The sequence below is a fragment of the Panicum virgatum genome, chromosome 6K (assembly GCF_016808335.1).
Source record: "Panicum virgatum strain AP13 chromosome 6K, P.virgatum_v5, whole genome shotgun sequence".
NCBI lineage: Eukaryota > Viridiplantae > Streptophyta > Magnoliopsida > Poales > Poaceae > Panicum > Panicum virgatum.
The window spans coordinates 1,178,114-1,203,024 of NC_053141.1; the positions used below are offsets into that span (position 1 = coordinate 1,178,114).

The window sequence follows — 24,911 nt, forward strand, 5'->3', positions numbered from 1 at the left end:
ACATCTTCAGAAATGACTCTGGAGGTCGCCTCGGATGCACCCAACTCTGATGACCGAAGAGCCAATATTGACAGTGTAGAATTCACCTTCTCCAACGCACCGTCGGGCAGCTATAGTGGTTGGCGACATCTTCTCTTCAGTTGTTCCAGCGCCCACTCCATCTTCTCCACGCTTCCAGCTCTGCAGGTTGCATCTCTAAAGCGTTGTTTTCCTTAACTTGTTTCGAATATTTTTCTATGATTTCAGTAGAAGGACCCAGGATGATACTTTGATCCTTGGAACAAAAATGCGCCATTTAGGAAATTGGCCGGAAACCTGAACAAGATGGAAATTTCTACCCAGGGTGTGGTCGCGGTATAAAAGCAGTCAAATCAAATGGTATCGATCAAGCCAATACTACAATAGTTTAGGGTGCAATCTGTAGAAAGAGGAAATTTAGTACGTTGAACTTTTCTTCTTTCCTTAATCCCTAGCTTCCAGACTCTGTCTCTCCCGGCCGCGTTCTCCACCCCCCCCCCCCCCCCCACCTGAGATCACTGCGCGTGCTGCCCGCGCCATGGCCCCGACACCTCCGCCGCCGCCGCCGCCGCCGGCTGCAATACACTAGCAACGCGTCTCCAGGCAGCTTTGGCCGATCTAGGTTTGTGTGGCCGACCGCTTCTCTCCCTTCCTCATCCCCCTGTCGATGAGTGGTCTTCCTGTTGCAGATTGCATCTCTTCCTCCTTTCCGCCACCGGGCCGGCAGAATGTTCTTTCCTTGCTCGATTGGTTGCGTTTTATGTCGGAAGGCGCGATCTTTACGCTCGGAATGGCGTTTCCGCAGGAACGAGGAATTTCTTCACGCCTTTCCTCCTCATCTTGTGCTGAGGAGTACGGGCTTGGATTCGCTGAGGGATTGGGAGGAGAGGGACAATAGAGTGGAGGAGGCAAGGGGAGAAGATGGCGTCGGAAATGGTGAAGGCGGCGACGAGCGACAAGCTAAAGGAGATGGATTGGGCAAAGAACATCGAAATCTGCGAGCTCGTGGCGCAGGATCCTGGGTATGCTTGCCATTCCCTCTTCCCCTAGATTTCTCGTTTGGAATCATTGGTTAGCAAGCAGCGTTGCGACTTTGCTGGTCGAAGGTCCGGATAACGAATTTGATGTGGACACAATTTTTTCATGATTTCTTTTGAGCGCACGGCGAGTTCATCAGGAGTAGCTATCAGTTTTTCGTTGCCAGTTGGCTCCTATTTTGTTTACGCAAGTAGTGGTACATGGGTTGCCATTTGGAAAGATTGTATTTCCTGAATAATCTGTTAATTCTTTTCTGTTCATGTTGCTGTCACCAGAAAAGCGAAAGATGTGATCAAATCTATAAAGAAGTGTATAGGGGGAAGGAACAAGAACACTCAACTCTATGCTGTTATGGTGAGTTATTTTGCACAAAAGCAGGCCTCTTGTCTCCTGATTCTCCATCAGCCGTGGCACTACAAGTAGCTAGATTAAACACAGGAACACACTCCTTGTATTTGTTCATATAGATCATAGCGGTATAATAAGGGAGAGATGACTTAGCTCTTTACACAACTAGCGTCCCGCAAAAGAAAACTCCATGAATCCAAAAAAGCAAGTTTTGCTAATGGTTACTGTTCATTCAATATGAAAGGGAGCATGGAGGCATTTTAGATGTTTCCTTGTCTGCAGAGTTAATTCTGCGCTTTGTACATTGTATATTGATTTTTATATTCATAAATTTAAATCGTGATATAAGTTATCTGCTACCACTGTACCCAAATCTATCATTTTCCATTGAGAATTTAGTTAAGCTCATCAAATGTTCACCTGTGCTTTCTATGACTAACCTTCAGTCTTGATTCTATTTGTTTCAGCTATTGGAGATGCTCATGAATAACTGCGGAGAGCCTCTCCATAGGCAGGTCATTGATAATGGCCTTCTTCCTATACTTGTGAAGATAGTGAAGAAAAAGGTAACTTCTTTTTTTGCTGAATATTGGATAACAGTCGTGAAACTCTTGCTGATTGATGTTGACAGAATACTGTCTTGGTTTCAGACAGAATTACCAGTTCGAGAAAAAATATTTCTTTTGCTAGATGCTACCCAAACATCCCTTGGTGGAGCTAAAGCAAGATTCCCTCAGTACTATGATGCATACTATGAGCTGGTGGTAGGTATCATATTCAACATTTTCCTTATTTTCCTTCTTTGCTATTGCGTTGAGAATTCTGTTAGCATCATGTCAGTCTGTAGGTATATGGACTAGAATCTTTTACCTGCTCAACTGAAATGCCTTTAAACTAGATAATTATGTGAGAATTGTAAAAAATGTCGCACATACTTTTGTGATTCTATCTTTGTTTGGCAGTTGCAAGATTTATTGCTTAACCACTTCTGCGACTTCAATATGTGCAGCACAATTCTTCTCTTTGCGAAATCTTTTGTTGTTACCTTACAATAGCAAGTAGCTGCTTTGGTTGCGGTAGTGTTTATTACAATATATTGCTGAAGCTATAATTTTATCTTGCATCTATAGTCTGCAGGTGTGCAATTTTCAAATCGTCCAAATGTTGTTGTCACACGAGCAGAAGTGCCAGTCCCGGAAACGAGAACATTACCAAATAAGGAAACTCTATCGACCCGATTGAATGAAGCTCAGCAGGAAGTGCATGCTCAACCTGCTCCTGATACAAGGTACCTTCTTGCCCTTGTTATTGACCATCTCAAGCCGCATCTTACATTCAAATTTACTCATTTCTCAAGATTCTTTTCGAAGTTTTGGTTCTTTTGGTTGAAATATGCTGTTAATTGTGCTGCAAGTTAAGTTAGCAACATTCCATGATGACCTCTTGTTTTGCTTTCCTTGTGAAAACAGATACATGACACCCCTTCTCATGACATTTAAGTAACAGAATAGTAGCTTTCTCTAGTGTACATGCTTTGATGCTATATTTCTAGAGTCACCTATGATGATATACAGCCTGTTCTCTGTTGTTCCAGCATATGTGGTGGAGTAGCCATTTGTAAGCACTCAGGTGCAACTTTAAATTTTCTTTTATAATAGTGTATCACTTGCCCACTTGGTGATATCATGATCTGTATTCTTTTCCATTTTTGCTTCTTCTGAGCTATCCTTCTTGATTACCTTTGGTAGGAGCGAAATGCAGATGCTCAGTTGGTGATTGCAAAATAGAACTGCATGGAGTAAAAATGTTTTACGCATGCCTTGAACTGTAGTAATCTTCTTATATTTCTTCGTGTAGAACTTTATAGCATGCAGATTTCTGTTCCGTGCATGCATAGTTAGAATGCCTTAATTAGCGACTGTGGTACCCTTTAGCGTTGGTTAACATTGCATTTTTTTTTTGTATTTCAGTATAGTCCGGAAAGCCTCTAGTGTGATGGAACTTTTAAGGGATGTGCTAAATTCTATGGATCCTAGACACCCTGAGGTATGAGTTAAATCATTCCCTGCAACATCAGTTATGCTATTGATATCTATATCATTTTCTATTTAAAACCTTTGTATCCATTTCTTCTTAGGTAGCAAAGTGTTTTTCCTCGTAGCGGTAGTCTAATGACCTAGTTGTTCTTGCAGGGCGCAACTGATGAATTTGTGTTGGATCTTGTTGAGCAATGTACATTTCAGAAGCAAAGAATAATGCACCTTGTTATGACGTCAAGGTATGGGTTCAGTTTCTCATTTCAGTTTTCTTGTTGCTTTCATGTGGTGTTGTGCCCAGTGTTTGTGGTTGTTGGAAATCTCTCTGGTTTATATCTCCATGTGCATGTGGGACATTTCTGCACTCCTTTTTGTCACAGGCTTCTGATTTTCTTTTGCACTTATATTTTTTGTTGTCACTATTTGTTAGGGACGAAGCAGTGGTATCACAAGCTATAGAGCTAAATGAAGAGCTACATAAGGTCCTTGTGCGGCACGATGCATTGCTTTCAGTTCAGCCGACTACAACAGTAGCTTCTAATCTGGAGGTTGAGGAGGAGGAAGATGCCGAAAGTCTCTATCGGAGGTACGATTTTTCATTCTTTCGTCCTACGAGTGTTGGATGGCGGCCTCATACATAATTCTTTTCCCCCACTACTGACGCAGACTGAGGAAGGGGAAAGCTCTATCTCAAGATTACACAGATGATTCCGTGCCGTCATTCCGATCCATGCCAGATGACAAGATGCGGCGCCCGCTGACCATCCAGCCGCCTCACCCCGACAAGAAACTTGGCGCGCTCAACATCCGCTCTCCAGACCAGGAGGAGCGGAGACCCGAGCTCGCTCCACTGATCCCGCCGCCCCCCGCGAAGCATGCCGAGAGGGAGCGTTTCTTCCGGGAGAAGAGCTTAGACAGCTTGGCTAGCCTGCCGGGCCACCTGAGGGGCACGTCGCAGCACTGCCGGGATGGCAGCAGCTCGTGTAGCGGCAGCACCGATTATGGCGACTGAGGGGGGAGCAGCAGCAGTACATATAGGTTTCCCTCCTGGGTTTGTAGGTCTCCTCTCCCCCTGGCAAGGCGATACATTGTTGTCCGGCTGAGGCCGGTCGGCCTCAGCCTCGGCCTCTGCCTCTTCTTCTTCTTCCTGCTGACCTGTGTGGCTGTGTACACTTTGGCTTGGTAGCTGAGCCTTTTCTCCTCTTCTTGTCCTTTCGCTGATGACATTATTGGGAGGCCGTTGGGTTGGTTGGTGTGGTGTTGCGGGCTACTTTTCTCAGATCTATAGAGATGATTGTGATCTATCTATCTGCATGGGGTATGCTTCTGTCTGAAGCATTCTCGCGCTTTCCCCTTTTGGCTTTCTGCTCTTGTATGTGGTGTAGCACTTGGTCGTGTCCGAGGCGTGCGTGCTGCTCGCTGTGTGTCGTTCAGCTAAGGTTGAGGCTGTGTTTAGATCCGTAAAATTGTGATAAAAATGGTCATATCGGACACTGTAGCACTTTTCGTTTGTTTGTGGTAATTGTTGTCCTATCATGACTTAACTAGACTCAAAAGATTTGTCTCGTCGTGTACATCAAAACTATGCAATTAGTTTTTTTATTTACCTACATTTAATGCTCCATGTATGAGATAAAAGATTTGATGTGATAGGTGAATAATGAAGTTTGGAGAGAAATTTTGGAACTAAACATAGCCTGAGTTGCTGCCGCCTCGGCTTTGCAGCGGAGCAAAGTGGTTGGTCATTGTCGTTGGGAAAAGATTAGAGTAACTTCAACAGATTGATCTTCTTTTTTCTCCTTTCTCACCATATAAGGATTTTTTTTTCTCAATTTCAATATATATAGAAGAAGTGTTCCAGCAGATTGATTTTCCCTCCTTTCTATATGGAAAGGGAGATGTGATGTCTCCCCTTTCTATTGAGGATTGGAGATAAATTATTGGGGATTGAGAAAAAATAAAGAGGAAAGGGAGATGGAAAATTAATCTGCTGGAGTATGGTTTTTTTAATATCAATTCTTTATATTGAGAAAAAATGGAAATGGAAGATTAATCTGTTGGAGTTGCACTTAGCTTACTGTGCAGCACGTGCGAGAAGCCCACCTTGAGCTGTCTGTCGATTCAGAATTCTCGTGCTCTCTACATTGAAAAAACTGAATTAGGATCATAAATAATTCAGAGCTGTATGTGTAGGTTTGAAATAGGGCAATGTTCAGCATCATAAATAATTGCGTACAAAATGTAACCGATGAAAGAACATCAAGTGTGTTTTTTTTTAGATTAGAAATGAAAGAACCTCAAGTGCCAGCATGAGAAGCGACAAAATTAGCCCGGCCCACAGAAGAACTGCAAAATAAAGAACTCGGTTGTTTTCTGTGCGGCCCAACACGGCCCACTCAATTTGGCCCATTCAGTTCGCCTCTCGCCCACGGTCACGCATTCGCCCAAGTACGCCACCACTGTCGGGTGACGCACGTCGTCCTCCCAGCCCAGCGTACGCCTTCTCCGCCGTTCCTCTCGTCTGCTTCCCTGGAATCTTCCTTCCTTCGATCCATCTCTCGCCGCCTCGCGCGCGCGGGCGTCTCGCGAGATGGCGTCGGCAGCGGAGGCGGACGACCCGTCGTTGGTGGCGACCCTGGAGAAGTTCTGCCTCTACGAGACGCGCGCCGTGAGTACCTCCCACCACCCGCTTCCTCATCGCCCCCAATTCCCCATCCGATTGGGCTTGCCCCGCTGATCGAATCCGCCCGGGTCGCGCGCAGAGGTTCTACGTGATCGGGAGCTCGCGGGAGAAGCGCTGGTTCCGGGTGCTCAAGATCGACCGCTCCGAGCCCTCCGAGCTCAACGTCAGCGAGGACCCCGTCTGGTACTCGCTGCAGGAGGTCAAGAGCCTCCTCCAGCGCATCGACGAGGGCAACCGCTCCACCGGGGGGCTCACCTTCGTCACCAAGGCCTACGGAATCGCAGGTCCCTTTTCTTCTCACTCATCAATTGCCTGCCCCACGCATTGATCCCCACCTCCCGCTATTGCGCCGGGTAGGATGACTGGATTTCCCGAAATGTTCTTCTTTTTCGGTGGATAAATTCTAATAGTGATTTGGCGGGTTTGTTTTGGTTGGAAAACTGCCTCAGGATAGATATTGACTTGGATTAGGAATGCCCCTAGAATCTCTATTCAGCAATTCTATTGTTGATCGCTGATATGCGTCTCCCAATCAGATGATGGGAGCACTTCTCGACAAGATTGCGCAGAATGGGGTTTATAGACCTTATGTTTGTTCCCCGAGTCAGCCACTAGTCACTTCAATGTATATATCTTCTTGCGGCTGTTTCTCAATATGTTTTGTTTCTGTTTCCTTTTTGCTATGCAGGTTGCATCAAGTTTCTGGAGTCGTATTACCTGATTCTAGTCACCAAGCGCCACCAAATCGGTTGCATTTGCGGACATGCTATATACTGTATAGATGAGAGTCAGATGATCACCATCCCACACTCGTCCATGCAGACGGATGTCGCGACATCTAAGAATGAGCTTAGGTATAATAAGAGAGCGCCTTTTTCTGCACTGTTTTGCCTGTTTGAGTTTGTACATACCAGTGTACATTTACTGATTATGAACTTTTATACCCTCTATAACAATAGGTACAAGAAGCTTTTGGCTAGTGTCGATCTCACCAAGGATTTCTTCTATAGCTACACATATCCCATTATGCAGAGCCTGCAGCAAAATGACACTTATGCTGGGATTAAGGAAATGCCCTATGAAAATTTGTTTGTCTGGAACACTTTCCTGGCAGAGCCAATACGTTCAAGGTGCCGCAATACTCTCTGGACAGTAGCTCTTGTCCATGGGCACTTCAAGCAGGTTTATAATAATAAACTCCATCACATATATGTTCTTTTCCTACTTTAACTTTTTCTATTGCATGAGGTTTTGGAATCTCACTTGATTCATTAGCTCCAGTTGAACCTTTGTATTTCCCATTTGTTTTCCAGGTGAGGCTGTCAATTTTTGGCCGGGAGGTAAATGTTGTCCTCATCTCTAGAAGATCCCGACACTTCGCCGGGACACGGTAGGCTTTGTTTGCTTTCAAGTCATCCATATTTCTTGATGTCCTTTTGCCTTCATGTAAGCTGAACTCGTTAACCTTTTATTGGGGCTTTCTTGTCCTCTTCCATTCAGCACATTATGTTTTTAATATCGCTGTTGAGTTGTCACATGCATGCCTTGTTTCAAAAATTTGAAACCCGTATCCTCCTTTTGTTATTCCACCTTGAGCCTAGTGTAGTTGGGGAGAGGAGACCCCTGGTGTCAAGGGTTGAATCAATAGATCACAGTCTTGGATCAAAGATCCAAGCCAGATGTCAGTGGGGAGGCAGATTTTGCACTTGGAGGCTTTCTTGAATACTTTGTTTGTTTGTCTGTCAGTGGGAAGGCAGATCTTGAATAGCTCAGCTACTTCTTCAGAAAGAGCTCTTGGACCAGGTGATTAGGAGAATTCCTAGATTTGCTACTCAAAGCTTCTGACCAGGCAAGCCCCAGTACATTTCTCATTAAGGATGAAAAGCTTCCAGGAACCTTTGGCGTAGGGGGCTGTGAATCGATGCATTGGATTGGAGGACCCGCTTTTACTACTTACTAGTTATTCTATATCGAGTATATTGAAGATCTTTATTTGGGCGAATTGCTCATTCAAAACCTCTCAAATCAACAATAATTTCATAGTATCTTCCATTCACTTACCACCTGGCACCATTTCTCTATGCTCTGCAAGTTGATACATTATCGCTTGTTCAATTGAAAATTTTCACACCCTCATGGCTTCTGTAGGTATTTGAAAAGAGGTGTGAATGACCATGGAAAAGTTGCTAATGATGTTGAAACAGAACAGATAGTATTTGAAGAAGAAGCTGGTTCGTTGAAAGGAAGAATGAGTGCAGTTGTACAGATGCGGGGATCAATCCCTCTCTTTTGGTCACAAGAGGCTTCACGACTCAGTCCTAAGCCTGACATTTTTGGTTAGTAGATCTTGTGAATAATTGTTTATAATCTCAGAAGTCAGACCAACTGACATAGTATGACTCAGGATATTCATATGTTAAAATAAAATTTTATTTCCTTAGGGTAGAATACTAGACTTGCACATCTGAGAATGGTTGAGTTTTGGCTTTTCGATGCTCATCCTAGCTCTCAACTTTAAATGAGCATGCTTCTAGACCTTGAAATTCATAATATTTCTCAGTGCTGTCTTACCTTAAAAATTCATTGCAGTGCAGAGATATGATCCCACATATGAAGCAACCAAATTACATTTTGATGATCTCGCCCAGCGATATGGACATCCTATCATAATACTCAATTTGATAAAGGTACATACTTGCAACTTGATTTTGCAATCCCCAAATATCTTCATTTGCTTATTTAGTTTTGATTTTGATTCCCCCAAATGTTAGGTTCAAGATAAAGCTAATGACTCTCCCTGTATGAGACAGTGGGAGATCATTAACCTGTTCCATTTTCAAATGCACTTTCTGATGGAGAGAATAGTGGCATGTATTCCTCCAACCCTAGATGGGTGGGTATATATAATACCTATACATAGGCCTCTAGATGGGCCTCTATACACATGGGCTCAATATACACCAACACCCCCCCGCAGTTTGAACTACCGGCGCAGCGGTGTTCAAGACTGGACAAGATGAGAGTACAAAGGGCAAATACCCCCCCGCAGCCACAACTAGCCACCGGCTACGTTGAGGCTGGATCGAAACTCCGAGAAGGTCGAGGAGGGCAGCCCCTTGGTGAAGATGTCAGCAAACTGGGAGGTAGTCGGGACATGGAGTACCCGAACATCGCCGATTGCGACTCTGTCGCGCATGAAGTGTAGGTCGATCTCCACGTGCTTCGTCCGCTGATGCTGGACGGGGTTGGTAGAGAGATACATGACGCTGACGTTGTCGCAGTAGACGAGCGTACTCTTGGCGAGCGGGCTGTGGAGCTCCGCCAAGAGCTGTCGTAGCCAGGACGCCTCCGTCACGCCGTTAGCGACAGCCTGTTACTCCGCCTCGGCACTGGAGCGGGAGACAACCGGCTGCCGCTTGGACGACCAGGAGACCAGGTTGCCGCCCAGGAAGACGGCGTAGCTGGAGGTGGAGCGACGAGTGTCCGGGCAGCCAGCCCAGTCAGCGTCGGTGTAGACCACCAGCTCAGCGCCGAGCGACGCCGGTACACCCGCACCGGCTGAGCGTACCGCTCAGGTGCAGGGGAAGGCACCGGGGCCGCGCGTGGCGCGACCGCGGGCACCGGGGCCGCGCTCGGCGTAGCAGGGATCACCGGAAGCGGTGCCGGTGCGCCGGGAAAACCTGCAGGAAAAGGACAGACAGGTAGCGGTGGCTGAACCACCGGGTCAGCCGGAAACAGAGACGCCAGCTCGGGATCAGAAGAAGGTGTGGAGGAGGTGGAGTAGGGGAAATTCGACTCGTCGAAGACGACGTGTCGGGAGATCAGAACGCGGCGAGAGGTGAGGTCAAAGCATTGGTACCCCTTGTGGACAGGGGAGTACCCGAGGAACACACAACGAGTCGAGCGGGGCGCCAGCTTGTGAGAAGCGGTGGCGGAGATGTTAGGGTAACACGCACACCCGAAGACCCGAAGGTGGTCGTAGCGAGGAGGGGTACCGAAAAGAGCGTGGTGTGGAGTGGGAGCAGGAGAAGCAGTGGACGGAAGGCGGTTGAGCAGGTAGGTGGCGGTGTGGAGGCTCTCAGCCCAGAAGCGCGGGGGGAGAGAAGCCTGGATCAGAAGAGTGCGCACGACGTCGTTCGTCGTGCGAATCATCCGCTCAGCCTTGCCGTTCTGAGGAGAGGTATACGGACAAGACATACGCAGCTGAACACCCCAAGACAGGAAGAAAGACCGGGAGGTGGAGTTATCGAACTCCCGCCCGTTGTCACACTGGACAGCCTTAACGGTGAGGCCGAACTGAGTGGATACCCAGGCAAAGAAGTGGAGGAAGGTGGGGAAGGTCTCAGACTTGGCGCGCAAAGGGAAAGTCCAAGAGTAATGAGAAAAATCATCAACAATGACCAGATAATATCTATAGCCAGACATGCTGAGTATAGGAGATGTCCACAGGTCACAGTGAATGAGATCAAAAGCATGCGCAGCATGCGAAGAAGAAAAAGAAAACGGAAGTCTAACATGACGACCTAACTGGCACGCATGACAGAGGTGCTCAGCAGGAGCCCTAGTACATGGAACATCGGTACTACGGCGGAGCTGAGCCAAAACGTCGCGGCCGGGGTGACCAAGCCGGCGGTGCCAGGTGGTGGAAGAAGGCGTCACGGCAAAAGCAGAAGAAGCCGAAGGTGAGGCAGCGGAAGCAGGAAGCCGAAGAGTGTAAAGAGGCCCCGGGCTGTCACATCGGAGGAGCGGACGCCGGGAAGCCGAATCCTTCACAGTAAGACCAGAGGAGTCAAATTCGATAGAACAGGAGTTGTCAGCAGTAAACTGGCGAATAGAAAGAAGGTTGTGAACCATTTGAGGAGCAACAAGAACATTAGGAAGACGAGGAGCAGAACCCACGGCAGTGACAGGAAGGCAAGACCCATCACCAACCATGATAGAAGAAGTACAAGAGGGGTGTGGGGGTCGGACAGAAGAGGATACCAGCATCGGGAGTGGTGTGGAACGAGGCACCCGAGTCCGCGATCCACTCGGTGCTGGTCGGCGGCGTCAGTCCCATGGTGTTGAAGGACTGCGCCAGAGCGGCCTGGTCCCACCCCCCAGGCCAGGTCGGCTGCTGGCTGGGCTGAGCAGGCGGGGTCCAGGACGGCGCGAAGAGAGGTGCAGCGCCAGTGAACATGGCCGCCGGCTGGAGCTGAGGACGAGGTTCCCCTCCCGGACCCTGGAACGGCCACATCGAGATGCGCCCTGACCATGGGTTGCTGAAGGATGGCCAGGGCGTACCTCCAGTGGCAGGGGCAGGGGCAGGGGCAGGGGCAGGGGCAGGAGCGGGAGCCGGAGCCGGTGTCGGCGCGCCCCGACGGCCCTCACCCGTACCGGTGCTCCCAGAAGCAGGGCCACCAGTGCCACCACCACCACCACTTCTCCCTCGGCGGCGACGTCCACGGCCCCCCCTCCTCTGGTCTGCCCGGCGGGAGCAGCACCGAGCAGGGAGGTGGCAGGAGCAGCGGAGGAGGTCGGTGGAGCAGCAACGAGCGTGGAGGGGGTGGGCGAGGACGATCCGGGCGCGAGATCCCTGGTGATCTCGAGGGCGAGGTCGTCTCGGACCTGCATGAAGGTGGGGAAGGGCATCTGACGGGCGATCCAGCTCTTCAGGTGGTCATAGGTGCTGCTCAGGCCCCGCAGGACATTGAGCACCAAGACCCGTTCGGAGACTGGATCCCCGAGGTCGTGAAGAGCATCGGCCATGCTCTTCATCCGCCGGCAGTACTCACCGACGGAGAGGTCCCCCTGCACGAAGGTGCGAAAGGTGGCGTCGAGCTGGAGGGCGCGGTACTCGGCGTTGCCGAGGAACTGCCCCTCGAGCGCCACCCAGGCCTGCCGCGCGGTGCCGCCCTGGGTCCTGACGAGGTCCTGAAGATCTAAGGAGATTGTCCCGTAGATCCAGGACATGGCGATGCTGTCGAGGCGCAGCCACGCCACATCCCGCGCCTCGATCGGCGAGTCGACGAGGACGTGGTCGTCGAGGGCATAGCGGCGGAGGGTGAGTAGGACCTGGTCCCGCCAGCGGCCGTAGGAGGTGGACGCGGGGTCGAGGAGGACGGAGACCAGGGCCCTGATGTTCTGGACGCCGGCGGCCTGGAGGTGAAGTTGAGCAACCATGGGGTCGGCCGGGTCGTACCGGGCTCTAGATCCAGCGGGTGGGGCCTGGCGGGAGGAAGAGGTGCCGTGCTCGGGGTCGACGGGCATCTGGCCAGAGACACGGAGGAAGTGTTCCGCCTCGGCGACCCGGAGAGCGAGGGCGTCGGCCGTGGCGCGCTCGCGCTCCCAGGCGAGGGCTGCCACGCGGACCCGCTCCTGAGCCGCCGAAGCCTCCGACTTGGCGGCGAGGAGTGCCGCGGCGAGAGCAGCGTCGGCCTGCTGCCCTCGGAGAGCGGCGGCGGCGAGCGGTGCATCCGCGGGTGCCATCCCGAGGCCGGACCACGCGGGATCGGCGGCGGGTTGCTTGCCGGCAGCGACCGCAGCGCGGTGGGCGGCGGCTGGATCGGGCGTCGTGGCCTGCAGCAGGGCCTGCTGGGCAGCGGGATCGGCTCCCGCGCCCGCAGCTCCGCCATCCCCTCCAGCTGCGGTGGCACCAGCAGCGGGCGCCTGCTGCATGGCGGCGCTGGCGGCGGCCGGCAGGGGCCCTTGCACTGGCAGTGGGCCCTGTCCGGGCGGCTGCAGCGGCCCCTGCGGCCCGTGAGGAGGAGGGCCGCCAGCACCCCCCGCGGCTGCGCCCGCAATGGCGGCGGCGGTGGCTGGATCTAGCTGGGCCCGCGCCACTAGGGCGGCCGCAGCAGATCCGCGCACCGCGGCGGCCGGGATAGGGGGTCCCGCGGCGGATCCGCGCCCCACGGCGGCTCCCGCGGCAACGGCGGCCCCTGCAGCCCCCGCGACGGTGGCGTAGGGCGGCCGAGCGGGCTGCAGAGCAGGGGAGGAGGAGACCCAGGCGCTGGCAGGCTGCAGAGCAGGGGAGGAGGAGACCCAGGCGCTGGCGGGCTGCAGAGCAGGGGAGGAGGCCCAGGCGCCGGCGGGCTGTAGAGCAGGGGAGGAGGAGAGGGGAGGGAAGGGAGGCGACGCCGGCCGCCGGCCAGCCATGGTGGTGGCGGCGGCGGCGGCTGTGAGGAGGGGAGAGGAGTTTAACCTAGGCTAATGATACCATGACCATGATGGAGAGAATAGTGGCATGTATTCCTCCAACCCTAGATAGGTGGGTATATATAATACCTATACATGGGCCTCTAGATGGGCCTCTATACACATGGGCTCAATATACACCAACACTTTCTTTTCATTTCATTAGGTATTTGAGGCTATAATCCTAACTCCTCCGTTGCACTTGCACACAAGAAATGATTGCTACGCATACCACATTGGTATCTGTTAATGAATACAATATTCTTTTTGTTTGCACGTATATTCATTGATTCTTCATGCATCACCAGTGAAATTTAGACCATGTGTAGTCAAAGCTGATCTGAACAATGTGTATTTTTTTAAAGTTTTGCATGGACATGTTAGATCTATTTGTGGTGTAGCGGAATTAGTTGTTGCTAGTCTACTTTTACTTGTTTGTATTGACAACTGACATGTTACCTTTCATCCTTAATATTGTGTTACTCATCAAGAATTTTTGTTCTCTACGTAGACTGTTGAAAAAAGGCCACGTGAAATGATGCTCAGGCGTGAATATTTTAACGCGGTTGGATATCTTAATCAAAATGTCCCAGAAGAGAAGAAGTTGAGATTCATCCACTGGGATTTTCATAAATTTGCTAAAAGGTTTTCAAATGCATCTTGCTAATTTCAAATTTATGCCAAGTTCTTGCACAATCACATGCTAATGTTACACACTCTTCTTTGTCAGCAAATCTGCAAATGTACTGGGTGTTTTAGGAAAAGTTGCAGGTGAAGCACTGGACCTTACTGGATTTTACTACAGCGGAAAGCCAAAAGTCCAGAAGAAAAGGTCAACTCAGCTTAGTCGAACTAGCACTGCAAGGTAATATGCAATCCGTTGGAATGCATAGCTTACAACAAACAGAATATTGTATCCTGCCCATGTGTTTTTTATCAGAGAATTGAGAAATAGAATGTAAGAAATGAGCAATTTCATATATGTCTGATCATCTATCTCTACCACACTAGTAACTAGGGGACTATCAATTATATTTATATTAGTAAACATGCGCACAATAGCACATATACTAACTGTACACTGACAATGTTATCTTCTTTCTTTACAGGGACGGTTCCCTTGATATAAGGGTTGGTTCTGGAGATCTTTCCAGGCTCTCGAGTAATGCTGATGCACTTAGCTCTACAGGCTTTCAGGATATGAGAAAAGAGGCTAACAAACAAGAGCCTCTTGGTGATGCTCCTTGTTACCAAACTGGAGTTCTTCGTACAAATTGCATAGATTGCCTGGATCGCACAAATGTTGCACAGTATGCTTATGGCCTTGCTGCTTTGGGGAGGCAACTTCATGCAATGGGACTGTCACATGTTCCAAAAATCCACCCTGATAGCAGCATTGCTTCAGCTTTGATGGAAATGTACCAGAGCATGGGTGATGCGCTTGCTCATCAATATGGAGGATCTGCAGCACATAACATGGTCAGTAAATACTCTAAACCACATGTTAAATTAAACATATTTGGTAGTCATTTGTTATGCTCATAGGGTCCAGAAGCCATTGTTTTTTTGGGGGTAGGGTGGCAGCTGGAGCTGTCTCCTGTTGCTTCCTTGTTTCTTCCCCTGGTTTCAGACATTCAATCCTCTCCAATGAACTGGAACTGCATCAATTTGTTTCTTTTCAGGTTTTCACTGAGAGGCAAGGGAAGTGGAAGGCTACTACTCAGTCTCGGGAGTTCCTGAAATCAATTAAACGGTATTATAGTAATGCCTACACTGATGGTGAGAAACAAGATGCTATAAATCTGTAAGTCTTTCGTGTTGCTTCATCATTGTCTAGATTAACCGAACAAGGCAGCTTGAGCTGTTTACTGCCAGTGGGTGCAATTTTATTACCTTCTCTGATTCTTAGTTTGGTTATATTATCAGATTTCTGGGATATTTTCAACCACAAGAAGGAAAACCAGCTCTTTGGGAGCTGGATACTGATTACTATCTTCATGTAACAACAGCTGGGGATGACCTTATGTCCAATAGCTACCCCTCGAGGCAAGTTTTAAATGTTCTTTGGTTCAGTCATGGGCGGCAGCAGGGGTATGCCCCTGTATGCCTTGGCATACCCATGATTTGAGATCAAATATTAATATGTATACATATTTATACGTATCATGTATATTCAGCACATGAAGGAGCAAAGTCTACTAGCTCATCAAGGGAGAAACTAGCCCAATAAACTTCAAATAAGTCTCATTTCATCCAAACACATAGACTTATAAGCCCCTCCATAAACCCATAAGCTCATTTAAAGGATGCTTACGAGGTTTATTTCATGTGGGCCGCATCAAGAAAATAACATTTTTTAACATGTACCACTCCACACCCCTATTATTCCGTCTCTACAAGAGGCTTATGGGCTTGAAGTAACCATACAGGTCTAGACTCGAGTACTCGCATCTCGCAAGCGGCGAGTCGCATTGTATCACCCCTTTCCCCGCTCGCCTCAGTGCCGCATCCTGGAGGCCTCATCGGCGCATCCCCAGCTCGGCAATTGGCGCTCGACGGCTCTCACACTTGGTCACTCTAGCGATAGGCGGGTAGCCCATCACCTCGCGCGCTCGCCCCCATCGGCTATCGCTCGCGGGCTGCGATTACATTTGCTTAGTTACATTTATTCAGAGAGAATTCTTCAGTCAAGTGAAAGATGAGGATATTATCAATCTCTTCGAACAGAAGGGGTCGTAGGATTATATTGTAGTAGCCTTTATTGTTTTATAATATTCTTTGATTATTACTTATACTTTGGTTATTATTATGAATTTGTTGTGGTCATTATAACTTATCGTCCATTGTATTGCGTATTTGCTTTGAAATTTTTTTATATGTGGCATACCCAGTCGTAAATTCCTAGCTCCGCCACTGGGTTCAGTTGTTATGATGCAACGATCTTAGTTCCTTAACAAGATGTTAACTCACAGTTCTGCACCTGGTAATAATGCGTTCATGGGATCTGGAGCTGCATTGAACCTTGGAACCACATTGAGACCTGTTCCAGCATGTAAAGAGGATTACTCAAGAATGAAACTTACATCATTTGACAAACTTATGGGAATGACATGTAGTTCGATAAAGGATGTAAGGCTTCATTGTGATGCTGATCTAAAGCTAAATGGAGGTGTTGGAACTTCTGGAATGGCGCCGGATGCAGCGTATGAGTTTCCCCCCTTCTCATATGGTTGTTGGTTGAATTCATTATCTTTATGTTGTCCTTACAGCATATGCATGTATGATTCAGTGAGATACAACTTAAAAGCCCAAACTGGTTGTTTGGTCAAAGAAAGCATACTGAGACAATTACATCAAAAAGAGTTGCCCCGGTTGAAAATGTGAACGAGGGAAACAAAGATGAGGCGAACGCCTCTCTTTGCGGTGAACTAAATTGGCTATCCTCCTCATCTGAATCATGCGAGGAGGACATTTTCAGAAGGTGTCTCCACAAATTGCTATTGCTCTTTATAAATGACTCATTGTGAGTGGGTGTTGTTGATAGCCATCATTTTTACAATCCATTGTGGATAACTTTGAGTTTTTTTGTTACCTTTCAAATATGCAGGTATCTTGCATTCACAACAGCGGATGTAGAGAATGGTTGGTATGGCGGAACACTGATCTATGACCAAGATGAAAACAGCGGGGCTTACAAACATTACTCTGAACTCTGCCAGGTAAGCAACTAAATGGTTGTGGCATGCTAAAAAAAAATCTCATCATCTTTGCTTCAGAATGTATAAGGCCACTATATTTATGCTTGTGATACTGTAGGGAGCTGTCATGGATCCTTTTGAGCATGACCTCGAGAATGAACGGCACTACGCGGAGGCCCTTAGTGTGGATCTTGACATTTCAAATGATGCTCGGGTAGAGGCAGAAATGCAAGCCGCACTGGATGACTATCAGATTATAGGCTCGGACCTCAGCATCATCCCTTCATGCCGCGCACTAGCTGAGGATCCAAGCCATCGGACGAGGTGGATCATTGGAGACGAGAAGCTGCGCGTTGGCACTGCACAGTAGCTCGTTTCTATTGTGTGGGTGCTGTACAGTACAGGTTGCTGGATCAACTTGTGAGCCAGTGTTTGTGTAAATAATAGAAGTGAGGTTTTAAACATTACCTGGTCTCTGTAATTAGGCCTTTTTCCCCCCCCTGAGAGCAGACATACAAGTAATCATTGTTTGTAGTAAGCTGAGCCTCAGTTTGTGGGTTGATCAGTATGTTGATTAAATGGCAAGGGTAAAGCAAGCCATGATTATTTTCAGACGAATCGCAATCCTTGCCCTAAGTTACCGGCCGGCTTGTCACCTCCCAGGTCCGTCTCCTCGCGGACTCTCCACCCTGACCCTTGCCGCAGCAGCTCGGCGGCTCGCATCCTGGTGATGTCTGGTACCCGATGATTGGATTCATTTAAGCTGATGCCAGATTATTGGATTGTCAGTGCCATTCCATTTCATTTCATTCCACTCCAATGACTTCTCGTCTCAAGGTGCTAAATATGCTGGTGGAGCGTGACAGAAGTTATCTTAACTGCGCCATGTACAAAACCATTTTAAGTTGGTCTTAAAGTCGTGCCATGGTTTGTTTATTAGATTATTGGATCATCAGTTATCTTAACTGGGTAATGTAAACCATGCATACTTTGCATAGTTATAAGATAGACCACCTGTTCGTTATTTAATCTCGAGATCTACCACGAGTGTGGATTTTGATTTTAAAACAGAAGTGATGTTGGATCCTTGAGCTCATAAAAAAAAAGAATCTTTTTCATCTATTGTGTTGGCTAATTCATAGCAAGATGCACAATGTGTCGTGTTTGGGTTTGGCAAGTCATCACGTGCGTTGGTCGTGCATATCTATCCATCCCTCTTTTTTTTTTTTTTGCAAATGCTCATGCCCTACTTCAGTCCAAATTGCAAGTCGCGAGCACAAAGTGTGTCATGAAGATGTAGAGCAATTATAATTATATTACATTTGTAGAAGGAGAAGTGGTTGATACTTGCTCGATTGTTTAGACATGGTACTAGAACAAGTCCAAAAGAATCTGAACAAGTGGTCCGATGTGGCAGTGGTTGGAGGCTCTGTCCTTCATCCTATGTATCCTTATCCATGCTCCAAGAAAGTCACAAGAACAAATACTAGGATAACCAAGCTACTTACTGTAGAGTGTGGTTTAGCAGCCGGATGCTTCGTCGCTATCTCATCTCCACCAATATATAATTTTTTTGGATGCAAGTTGCTTCCTCTTGACGCATCCAAGATTTATACCACCTCTTGTATTGAATTGGAGATTGGATTGGAATGGAAGAAAACAACAACAGTTAATTTCAGAGCAATTTTTCGTGTATTCACCACTCTTGCACGAACTCTTAGTTTATAAATATATATAAAAACAAACAAGTTGGATGTTGTTACGAATAATCTTCAATCAAAAGTTAAAGAAAAGCGGCGGCGGCTGCAGACCTGTAGTAGTAAAGAGGATGGAGTAGTCAGTAGTTGCTTGACTGCTGCAGCTGAGTTGGTCGACTCGAGGCCATGGCCATGTCCGCTTCCTCCTCCTCCCGCGCCCTCCTCCGCCGGATCGGCGGCGCGCTCCTCCGCCGCTCCTTCTCCGCCTCGGCATCGGCGGGGTCCGACTCCGCCGCCGCCGCCGCGGGGTACCACGTGGCGGGCGGGCCCAGCTACATGCGCGGCGCCGTCTTCTGGGAGCCCGGCCGCCCACTCACGCTCGAGGAGTTTCAGATGCCGCGGCCCAAGGCTGGCGAGCTCCTCATCAAAACCAAAGGTCCCGCCTTTTTCTTCATCAAGACCAGAGAGTTTTATTCCATAGCTGTCGCTTGTTTCAACTTTCATTCAGTCTAGATGCACTCGCTGGGTTCTCTGACTCTAATCCTGAATTAAAATTCCCAAGTGCCAGCTGCTGGTTAGGAATCCATGAATCAGAACTAACTTGAGCCCAAATTCTGATGATAGTGTTTGCATAATCAAATGCTAAAGTGGTTGGTTTCATCTCACACACTCTGCAATGATGATTCACTTGAGTGCCTGCATTCTTTCTGTGACAACTACGGGAGTGTGGCAGATTGGAGTGCTGTGGTGATTGTTCTTAAGAACTTAATCTGATTCCTAAGATGTTCGTCTGACATGGCGTTGATAAACTTGTGCAGCTTGCGGTGTCTGCCATTCCGATCTCCATGTCATGAAAGGAGAAATCCCTTTCTCCAGCCCTTGTGTTGTGGGCCATGAGATCACCGGGGAGGTTGTCGACCATGGCACGCACACTCCTATTGAAATCGTCAATAGGTACATCGATGAAACCAGACTGCATATGCTTCATATAGGACTACTGCTGTTGAGGCTGACAAATTTGTTGTTACCACATACAAAGAGCTGTTAATTCAGTTTGTCAAACTTCAGTCATTGTGTTATTTCAGTATTGATAGGTCTTCTTTCCAAAAACGTTTCAGGTTCCCAATTGGAAGCCATGTTGTTGGTGCGTTCATAATGCCCTGTGGCAACTGCTTTTACTGTGTTAAGGTATAACATCTTTGGATAATGATAACCCTTTTTTCTAGTGTTTTCAATGCTTTCTTGCTTATGTTCATGAGCACTGACTTGATACAGGGCCAAGAAGATCTGTGTGAGTCTTTCTTTGCTTATAACCGTGCTAAAGGAACTCTATATGATGGCGAAACACGTCTGTTTCTACGCAGCAATGGTAACCTGAGGATATCTGATTGCATCATTCTTCAGTAATGCCACAATGTAATTGTGAAGTATTGAAGTTCTTTTTACATCTTCAGGGAAACCAGTGTACATGTACAGCATGGGCGGGCTTGCAGAGTACTGTGTCGTGCCAGCCAATGCTCTAGCAGTTCTCCCTCATTCGTTGCCATACACAGAATCAGCAATCTTGGGATGTGCAGTGTTTACCGCGTATGGTGCCCTGAGGCATGCTGCTGAAATGCGTGCGGGTGATTCAGTAGCTGTGATTGGAGTCGGAGGGGTCGGATCAAGGTTAGCAGATGCCTGATACAATGATGCTTATCGTTCATATTTCTCCATTTAATTGTAACAATAAAAAACAGAAACATGATTACCTGAGTACGCTTATTGTCTCTTATTGGTATCCTTAAAGTAGATATTTTGTTCACATCACCTCATAAGGCAAATTTGCAGCTGTTTACAGATAGCAAAAGCCTTTGGAGCTTCTGAAGTCATCGCAGTGGATGTTCTTGATGAGAAGCTCCAGAATGCTAGAACACTTGGAGCAACCCACACTGTAAACGCAGCAAAAGAGGATGCTGTTGAAAGGATAAAGGTATGTGTTGATTGTCAATATGTATGATTTATCAACATAACCGCTTGAGTTCATAAGTGCTGAGGTTTCTTGTCCTGGTTTTTTAGTTTCTTTTTCTGTAAGTGGGCTGTGTTCAAATGTTGATATTGAACTTTTCAGCTGCTGACCCCCTTCAAATGTAATTGTCTTGCTGTTCACAGGAAATTACTGGTGGAAGGGGTGTGGATGTGGCTGTAGAGGCACTTGGTAAGGCATTGACATTTGCCCAGTGTACAAAGAGCGTACGAGATGGAGGCAAAGCTGTTATGATTGGGCTGGCTGCAACAAACGTAGTTGGGGAGGTTGATATAACCCGTCTCGTTCGACGACAGGTACACAATTCGACTGGCGCCCCTGTTTGTATTGTATGCATGGTTCCTTGTTAATTCTTACATGCTTGCTTGGAACCAGGTGAAAATCATTGGATCATATGGTGCGAGGGCCAGGCAAGATCTTCCTCAGATCGTGAAGCTCGCGGAAAGCGGCGCCTTCAACCTCCAGAACACCATATCGAGGAAATGCAAGTTCGAGGAGGCAAATGACGCCTATGAGGATCTCAATCAAGGCAAGATCGTCGGTCGAGCTGTGGTTGAGATCATGGAGTGAGGACTAGATGATCTTGTGGTTCCAAACCCGGGTCGGACAATAAGTGTGCTTGCTCTTGGGCAATGTCATCTGGATTTACCAAAATTTATTGATGAGAAGATGACTAAATTAAAAAGGGATTTGTTCACTGTGTGCTTTTCAATGTGTTACTGGTTATTGAAACTAGCATTTCCTTATTTTTATTTAGTTTGCCCCTTCTTGTCTCGTATTATAAATTTATGTTTAAAAAAATTACTGTTGTGATAAATTAACTTGTTGCATCAGTTCCTGACCCTACACCGACAAATGATTCTAGATAGGAAATACAGATTGTTGCTTCTGAATTTTGCAATAAAAATCACTAATGTTGTTGCGATGAAAATGAATGAAGTTTGCTATTGAATTCACCTAGGAAGATCAGTCTCCATGGAATTTCATTGAGAGTTCCATGGGCGCGTGAGACACAGACCAGATGTTCGAGCCCAAAAGTTCAGTTCAGAGGTCAGCCCCACCTGACAGACCAGGTAGTTATGCGGGGCCGTGCCTGGGCCCAAAATTAGACCTGATGTAGAAAACGCCAGCAGCCAGCAACGGCAACAGCCCTGAAAAGCTACTTTCCCCTAAAAAAAACAGCCCTGAAAAGCTGAAATCACGACAGCTTTCTCTGAAAGTAAAAAAGGATTAATGCCAAAACTTGTTGCAGCAAACCAATAAAAATCAATAACTGACCATTTCTCCAGCTGAGAAACATAACATGTACAGGTTGGAAACAAACCATGTACAGCGCAGGTATGATTAAAAAGGATCTCTGAAGTCCTCATCCCTATGAATGACCTGTCACTTCCATTCGTGTACAACAACACATGGTACAATTCCAGGCAAACCCTATGTTTCAACCACATCCAAATGAAGAAGTTTTCCTAGCATGCAAGGGAGCTTGCATAAACATGCCTGACCTGCATGGATTTTACTGGCTCAGGCGTTGGCCACAATTTCTGTTTTCTTGTCCAGGCTAGAGCTCAGCAGCTTGTCGATCTCAGAAAAAACATCTTCCTTGGTGGCATCTCCTTTCACCTAAATTACAGATGTCAGTAAGATTTTTTTTTTTGTTCACATCAGCTTTGAGAGAACTGATGGAACAGAGAGTTTTCAGTTAAAAGAAATGGTGCCTACTTTGACAATAACATCCTCATATGTTGATAGCAAGGAGTCGATATTTTGATAATAAGTCTGCAGCCTCAACTTGACCTGTAAAACAGCAAACACATGTGTGAAAAGTATATTCTCATGACAACCATGCACACTGATTTCACAATAAATATATCTGGTGGAACGAAGAAAAAGCAAACTTAATATACACTCTACATCAAGTTCAATTATCATAATACACAGTTGAAGTAGCAGCATCCTATATCAGCACCTCTGCCACATCAATCACAAATTATATGACATAACAAGAACTATGGCACACCAACAGGCATCAGCAAAAAGAAGAAGAAGAAGAAGGCCCTTGATCATCAGGGGAAAGGCTTGCATACTACAATGTCATAAAAAAAAGACTTGCACACTACAAATGTTAAGCATGTCAGTGGGCTTGAACATATATGCACTGGATACTTTAGATATCACCATTCGCCAGTAGGCACATGATAAAATTCATTGACCTTGTTCGACATAGTAGAAGACCAAAAAAGGACATATAGAGTAAAACGGTAACACCTAGATAAGCAACTACATACTATTTACTCATATATCAACAATTTCGTTTGACGCTGCATTTACTAATAACCAGTACAACTTTGTACCTTTTCTTCTGTGTCATCAAATCTTTGTGTAAGCCTTGAAGCAATTTCTTCATTCTCTGGTGGAGAATACTTCAAATGATATATTTTCCCTGTGACAGGATCAGAACGTCTTCCAACCACCCTTTCAACAAGGAGTTCTTCTGGAACCTAGATTGACAAGTAACGAGCTGAAGGTACACATTTTCTGATCAACTAATGCTAAATCAGTCAATTCCTGTTCATTGGGTTAAAATAGCTAATAGCAGTGTTTCAATGCCTGAAAGCAGAGTTTCAAAAAATCTATTTAAACCACTAGTAAGAGTGATGACGCAAGTAATCTAAAGGCTTAATATGATTTCGATTATGTCTCATTAATTTGATCTGGCTGGACACTTACATCTAACAAAACGAAAATATCAGGCCGGATTCCAAGAGTTTCCAACGCCATGGCCTGTGAATAGCTTCTTGGGTACCCGTCCAATAGCCAACCGTTTTCCTGAGCATCTGGTTGCAGAAGGCGTTCCTTAACCATCTGCCAGAAACCCAAATTTATTATTTTTATTTAGGAGCATTGCCAGCAACTTGAAATTACACCAATGGGGAATTGGAAAAAAAAGGTCGCTCACATTGACTACAATCTCATCAGGCACCAGCTGGCCCTTCTCCATGAATTCCTTGGCCTGCTTCCCATTCTCGGACCCAGCAGCGATCTCCGCCCGTAGCAAATCTCCAGCAGAGATGTGCACCAGACCAAACTGCAGAAACCACAGAAATGCTTACTGAATGACTCTGCCATGGTTTGTCCCCATCAACACAGTGAACATCGCCCATGAGAGGACAGTATGATGCGTTATGAAGAGAAGAATTCTGAAATACTAGCATACAAGTCTCTTACTGAATCTCTTACTTACTTTGGCCTTGATGAGCTCACATTGCGTGCCCTTGCCTGACGCGGGAGCTCCTGCTATCATGACCTTGAGAGGGTCAGCCAACGCTGCCACCACAGCCTGAAATGAAGAACCGCACAGTATGAATTCTGCTGTGGAATAACTCGTGAAATTTTGTCTAAAAATAACTCGGGAAATTATCCAAGAAAGTCCACGGAGATGGATTGGCCAGGATTAGCAAGATCTATGCTATGGTCTCCCAATGACCCCATGTCTGTCGAACCCTCCAAACCTGAGCAAGCAAGCGATTACCTTGGCCGCCCGACGCGAGGAGCGGGTCGCCGGCGAGCGGCGGCCGGCGGGGTGGAGCCGGAGGGAGCGGGAACTGGGGGGCGCGCCGGGGAAGAGGAGGCGACCCTTGGCAGGCGTCCTCTGGTTCGTCGACTGCGCCGGTGAGAGAGAGGCCGCGGCGGCGGTGCAGGCGGCGGCCATGGAGGAAGCCATCGGCGGCGCCGGCGGAAGACGACTAGAGGCAAATGGACAGGAAACAAAGGGAGCTCCTTTTGTCTATTTATAAAAAAAAATCAGTTTGCTTTTTGGAATTTTTTAGGCCTCAAAACTGGTGCTCGTTTTTTTTTTCTGGTGGTTTTGGTTCCTGGCTTCATCCATTTTCCTTACCAAAATATGATCTTTTTTTGGGCCTCAAACTGGTGCTCGTTTTTCTGGTGGTCTGGGTTTCTGGCTTCATCGATTTATCAAGATGATGCAACAGTCTCCGGTGATGCACGTAGTACATTGCGCACCGCACAATCTGTATGTTGTTCTCTACGTTGCTTCCAATTGACAATTTTGTTGTTTTCGAAACCTTCGTTGTTTCAGCTTCATCTTATTGTTTTCAGTATCACTCGATTTTTTTTTGGGTCGCGTGTTGGTTTAGAAATTGGTTGATTCCTGTTCACTCAAGTTTTTAT

At 47.2% G+C, this 24,911-nt stretch overlaps 4 protein-coding genes across 7 annotated transcripts; 3 read left to right on the forward strand and 1 right to left on the reverse strand.

Moving 5' to 3' along the window:
- Nucleotides 1-469: 469 nt before the first annotated feature.
- On the forward strand, nucleotides 470-4,771 carry LOC120711139 (TOM1-like protein 5). 3 transcript variants are annotated; one of them, XM_039996560.1, is made up of 11 exons: nucleotides 480-640; nucleotides 824-1,040; nucleotides 1,332-1,410; nucleotides 1,872-1,970; nucleotides 2,055-2,168; nucleotides 2,535-2,692; nucleotides 3,375-3,450; nucleotides 3,597-3,682; nucleotides 3,871-4,026; nucleotides 4,107-4,225; nucleotides 4,268-4,771. In XM_039996560.1, the coding sequence occupies exons 2-11, from the start codon at nucleotides 940-942 to the stop codon at nucleotides 4,450-4,452; spliced, it is 1,173 nt and encodes a 390-aa protein (XP_039852494.1). In that variant the 5' UTR covers nucleotides 480-640; nucleotides 824-939; the 3' UTR covers nucleotides 4,453-4,771. The 3 variants fall into 3 exon arrangements, with proteins under 3 accessions (XP_039852492.1, XP_039852494.1, XP_039852493.1); XM_039996558.1 differs by having other exon boundaries at nucleotides 470-640; nucleotides 4,107-4,771; XM_039996559.1 differs by having other exon boundaries at nucleotides 502-640; nucleotides 708-1,040; nucleotides 4,107-4,771.
- Nucleotides 4,772-5,892: 1,121 nt separating this feature from the next.
- Nucleotides 5,893-17,615, forward strand: LOC120711141 (phosphatidylinositol-3-phosphatase SAC1-like). The gene is made up of 16 exons (XM_039996561.1): nucleotides 5,893-6,108; nucleotides 6,203-6,407; nucleotides 6,812-6,977; nucleotides 7,083-7,305; nucleotides 7,437-7,513; nucleotides 8,272-8,459; nucleotides 8,713-8,810; nucleotides 13,811-13,944; nucleotides 14,030-14,164; nucleotides 14,409-14,778; nucleotides 14,982-15,103; nucleotides 15,226-15,345; nucleotides 16,272-16,502; nucleotides 16,589-16,780; nucleotides 16,907-17,018; nucleotides 17,116-17,615. Exons 1-16 carry the CDS (start codon nucleotides 6,031-6,033, stop codon nucleotides 17,365-17,367), a joined length of 2,703 nt encoding a protein of 900 aa, XP_039852495.1. The 5' UTR covers nucleotides 5,893-6,030; the 3' UTR covers nucleotides 17,368-17,615.
- Nucleotides 17,616-18,807: 1,192 nt separating this feature from the next.
- On the forward strand, nucleotides 18,808-21,553 carry LOC120711142 (alcohol dehydrogenase-like). Of its 2 annotated transcripts, none has more exons than XM_039996563.1 (8): nucleotides 18,808-19,130; nucleotides 19,513-19,648; nucleotides 19,813-19,882; nucleotides 19,970-20,063; nucleotides 20,149-20,362; nucleotides 20,525-20,666; nucleotides 20,846-21,016; nucleotides 21,096-21,476. In XM_039996563.1, exons 1-8 carry the CDS (start codon nucleotides 18,881-18,883, stop codon nucleotides 21,288-21,290), a joined length of 1,272 nt encoding a protein of 423 aa, XP_039852497.1. In that variant the 5' UTR covers nucleotides 18,808-18,880; the 3' UTR covers nucleotides 21,291-21,476. The 2 variants fall into 2 exon arrangements, with proteins under 2 accessions (XP_039852497.1, XP_039852496.1); XM_039996562.1 differs by having other exon boundaries at nucleotides 18,813-19,130; nucleotides 19,964-20,063; nucleotides 21,096-21,553.
- A 413-nt stretch (nucleotides 21,554-21,966) lies between these two features.
- On the reverse strand, nucleotides 21,967-24,633 carry LOC120711143 (adenylate kinase, chloroplastic). Its single transcript, XM_039996564.1, has 7 exons — nucleotides 24,253-24,633; nucleotides 23,965-24,060; nucleotides 23,680-23,808; nucleotides 23,451-23,585; nucleotides 23,075-23,221; nucleotides 22,443-22,517; nucleotides 21,967-22,343 (listed from the first exon to the last, which is right to left on the reverse strand). Exons 1-7 carry the CDS (start codon nucleotides 24,442-24,444, stop codon nucleotides 22,245-22,247), a joined length of 873 nt encoding a protein of 290 aa, XP_039852498.1. The 5' UTR covers nucleotides 24,445-24,633; the 3' UTR covers nucleotides 21,967-22,244.
- Nucleotides 24,634-24,911: the final 278 nt, after the last annotated feature.

Coding starts and splice junctions, on each gene's coding strand:
- LOC120711139 (XM_039996558.1), top strand. CDS start 940: ATGGCGTCGGAAATGGTGAAGGCGGCGACGAGCGACAAGCTAAAGGAG. Junction 2,169..2,534: donor ATGCATACTATGAGCTGGTG/GTAGGTATCATA, acceptor TTGCATCTATAG/TCTGCAGGTGTGCAATTTTC. Junction 2,693..3,374: donor CAACCTGCTCCTGATACAAG/GTACCTTCTTGC, acceptor TTTGTATTTCAG/TATAGTCCGGAAAGCCTCTA.
- LOC120711141 (XM_039996561.1), top strand. CDS start 6,031: ATGGCGTCGGCAGCGGAGGCGGACGACCCGTCGTTGGTGGCGACCCTG. Junction 8,460..8,712: donor TCCTAAGCCTGACATTTTTG/GTTAGTAGATCT, acceptor AATTCATTGCAG/TGCAGAGATATGATCCCACA. Junction 14,165..14,408: donor AGTCGAACTAGCACTGCAAG/GTAATATGCAAT, acceptor CTTTCTTTACAG/GGACGGTTCCCTTGATATAA.
- LOC120711142 (XM_039996562.1), top strand. CDS start 18,881: ATGGCCATGTCCGCTTCCTCCTCCTCCCGCGCCCTCCTCCGCCGGATC. Junction 20,667..20,845: donor ATGCTGTTGAAAGGATAAAG/GTATGTGTTGAT, acceptor TGCTGTTCACAG/GAAATTACTGGTGGAAGGGG. Junction 21,017..21,095: donor CCCGTCTCGTTCGACGACAG/GTACACAATTCG, acceptor GCTTGGAACCAG/GTGAAAATCATTGGATCATA.
- LOC120711143 (XM_039996564.1), bottom strand. CDS start 24,444: ATGGCTTCCTCCATGGCCGCCGCCTGCACCGCCGCCGCGGCCTCTCTC. Junction 24,061..24,252: donor CCTCGCGTCGGGCGGCCAAG/GTAATCGCTTGC, acceptor TCTTCATTTCAG/GCTGTGGTGGCAGCGTTGGC. Junction 22,518..23,074: donor TTGATGACACAGAAGAAAAG/GTACAAAGTTGT, acceptor GCTGTTTTACAG/GTCAAGTTGAGGCTGCAGAC.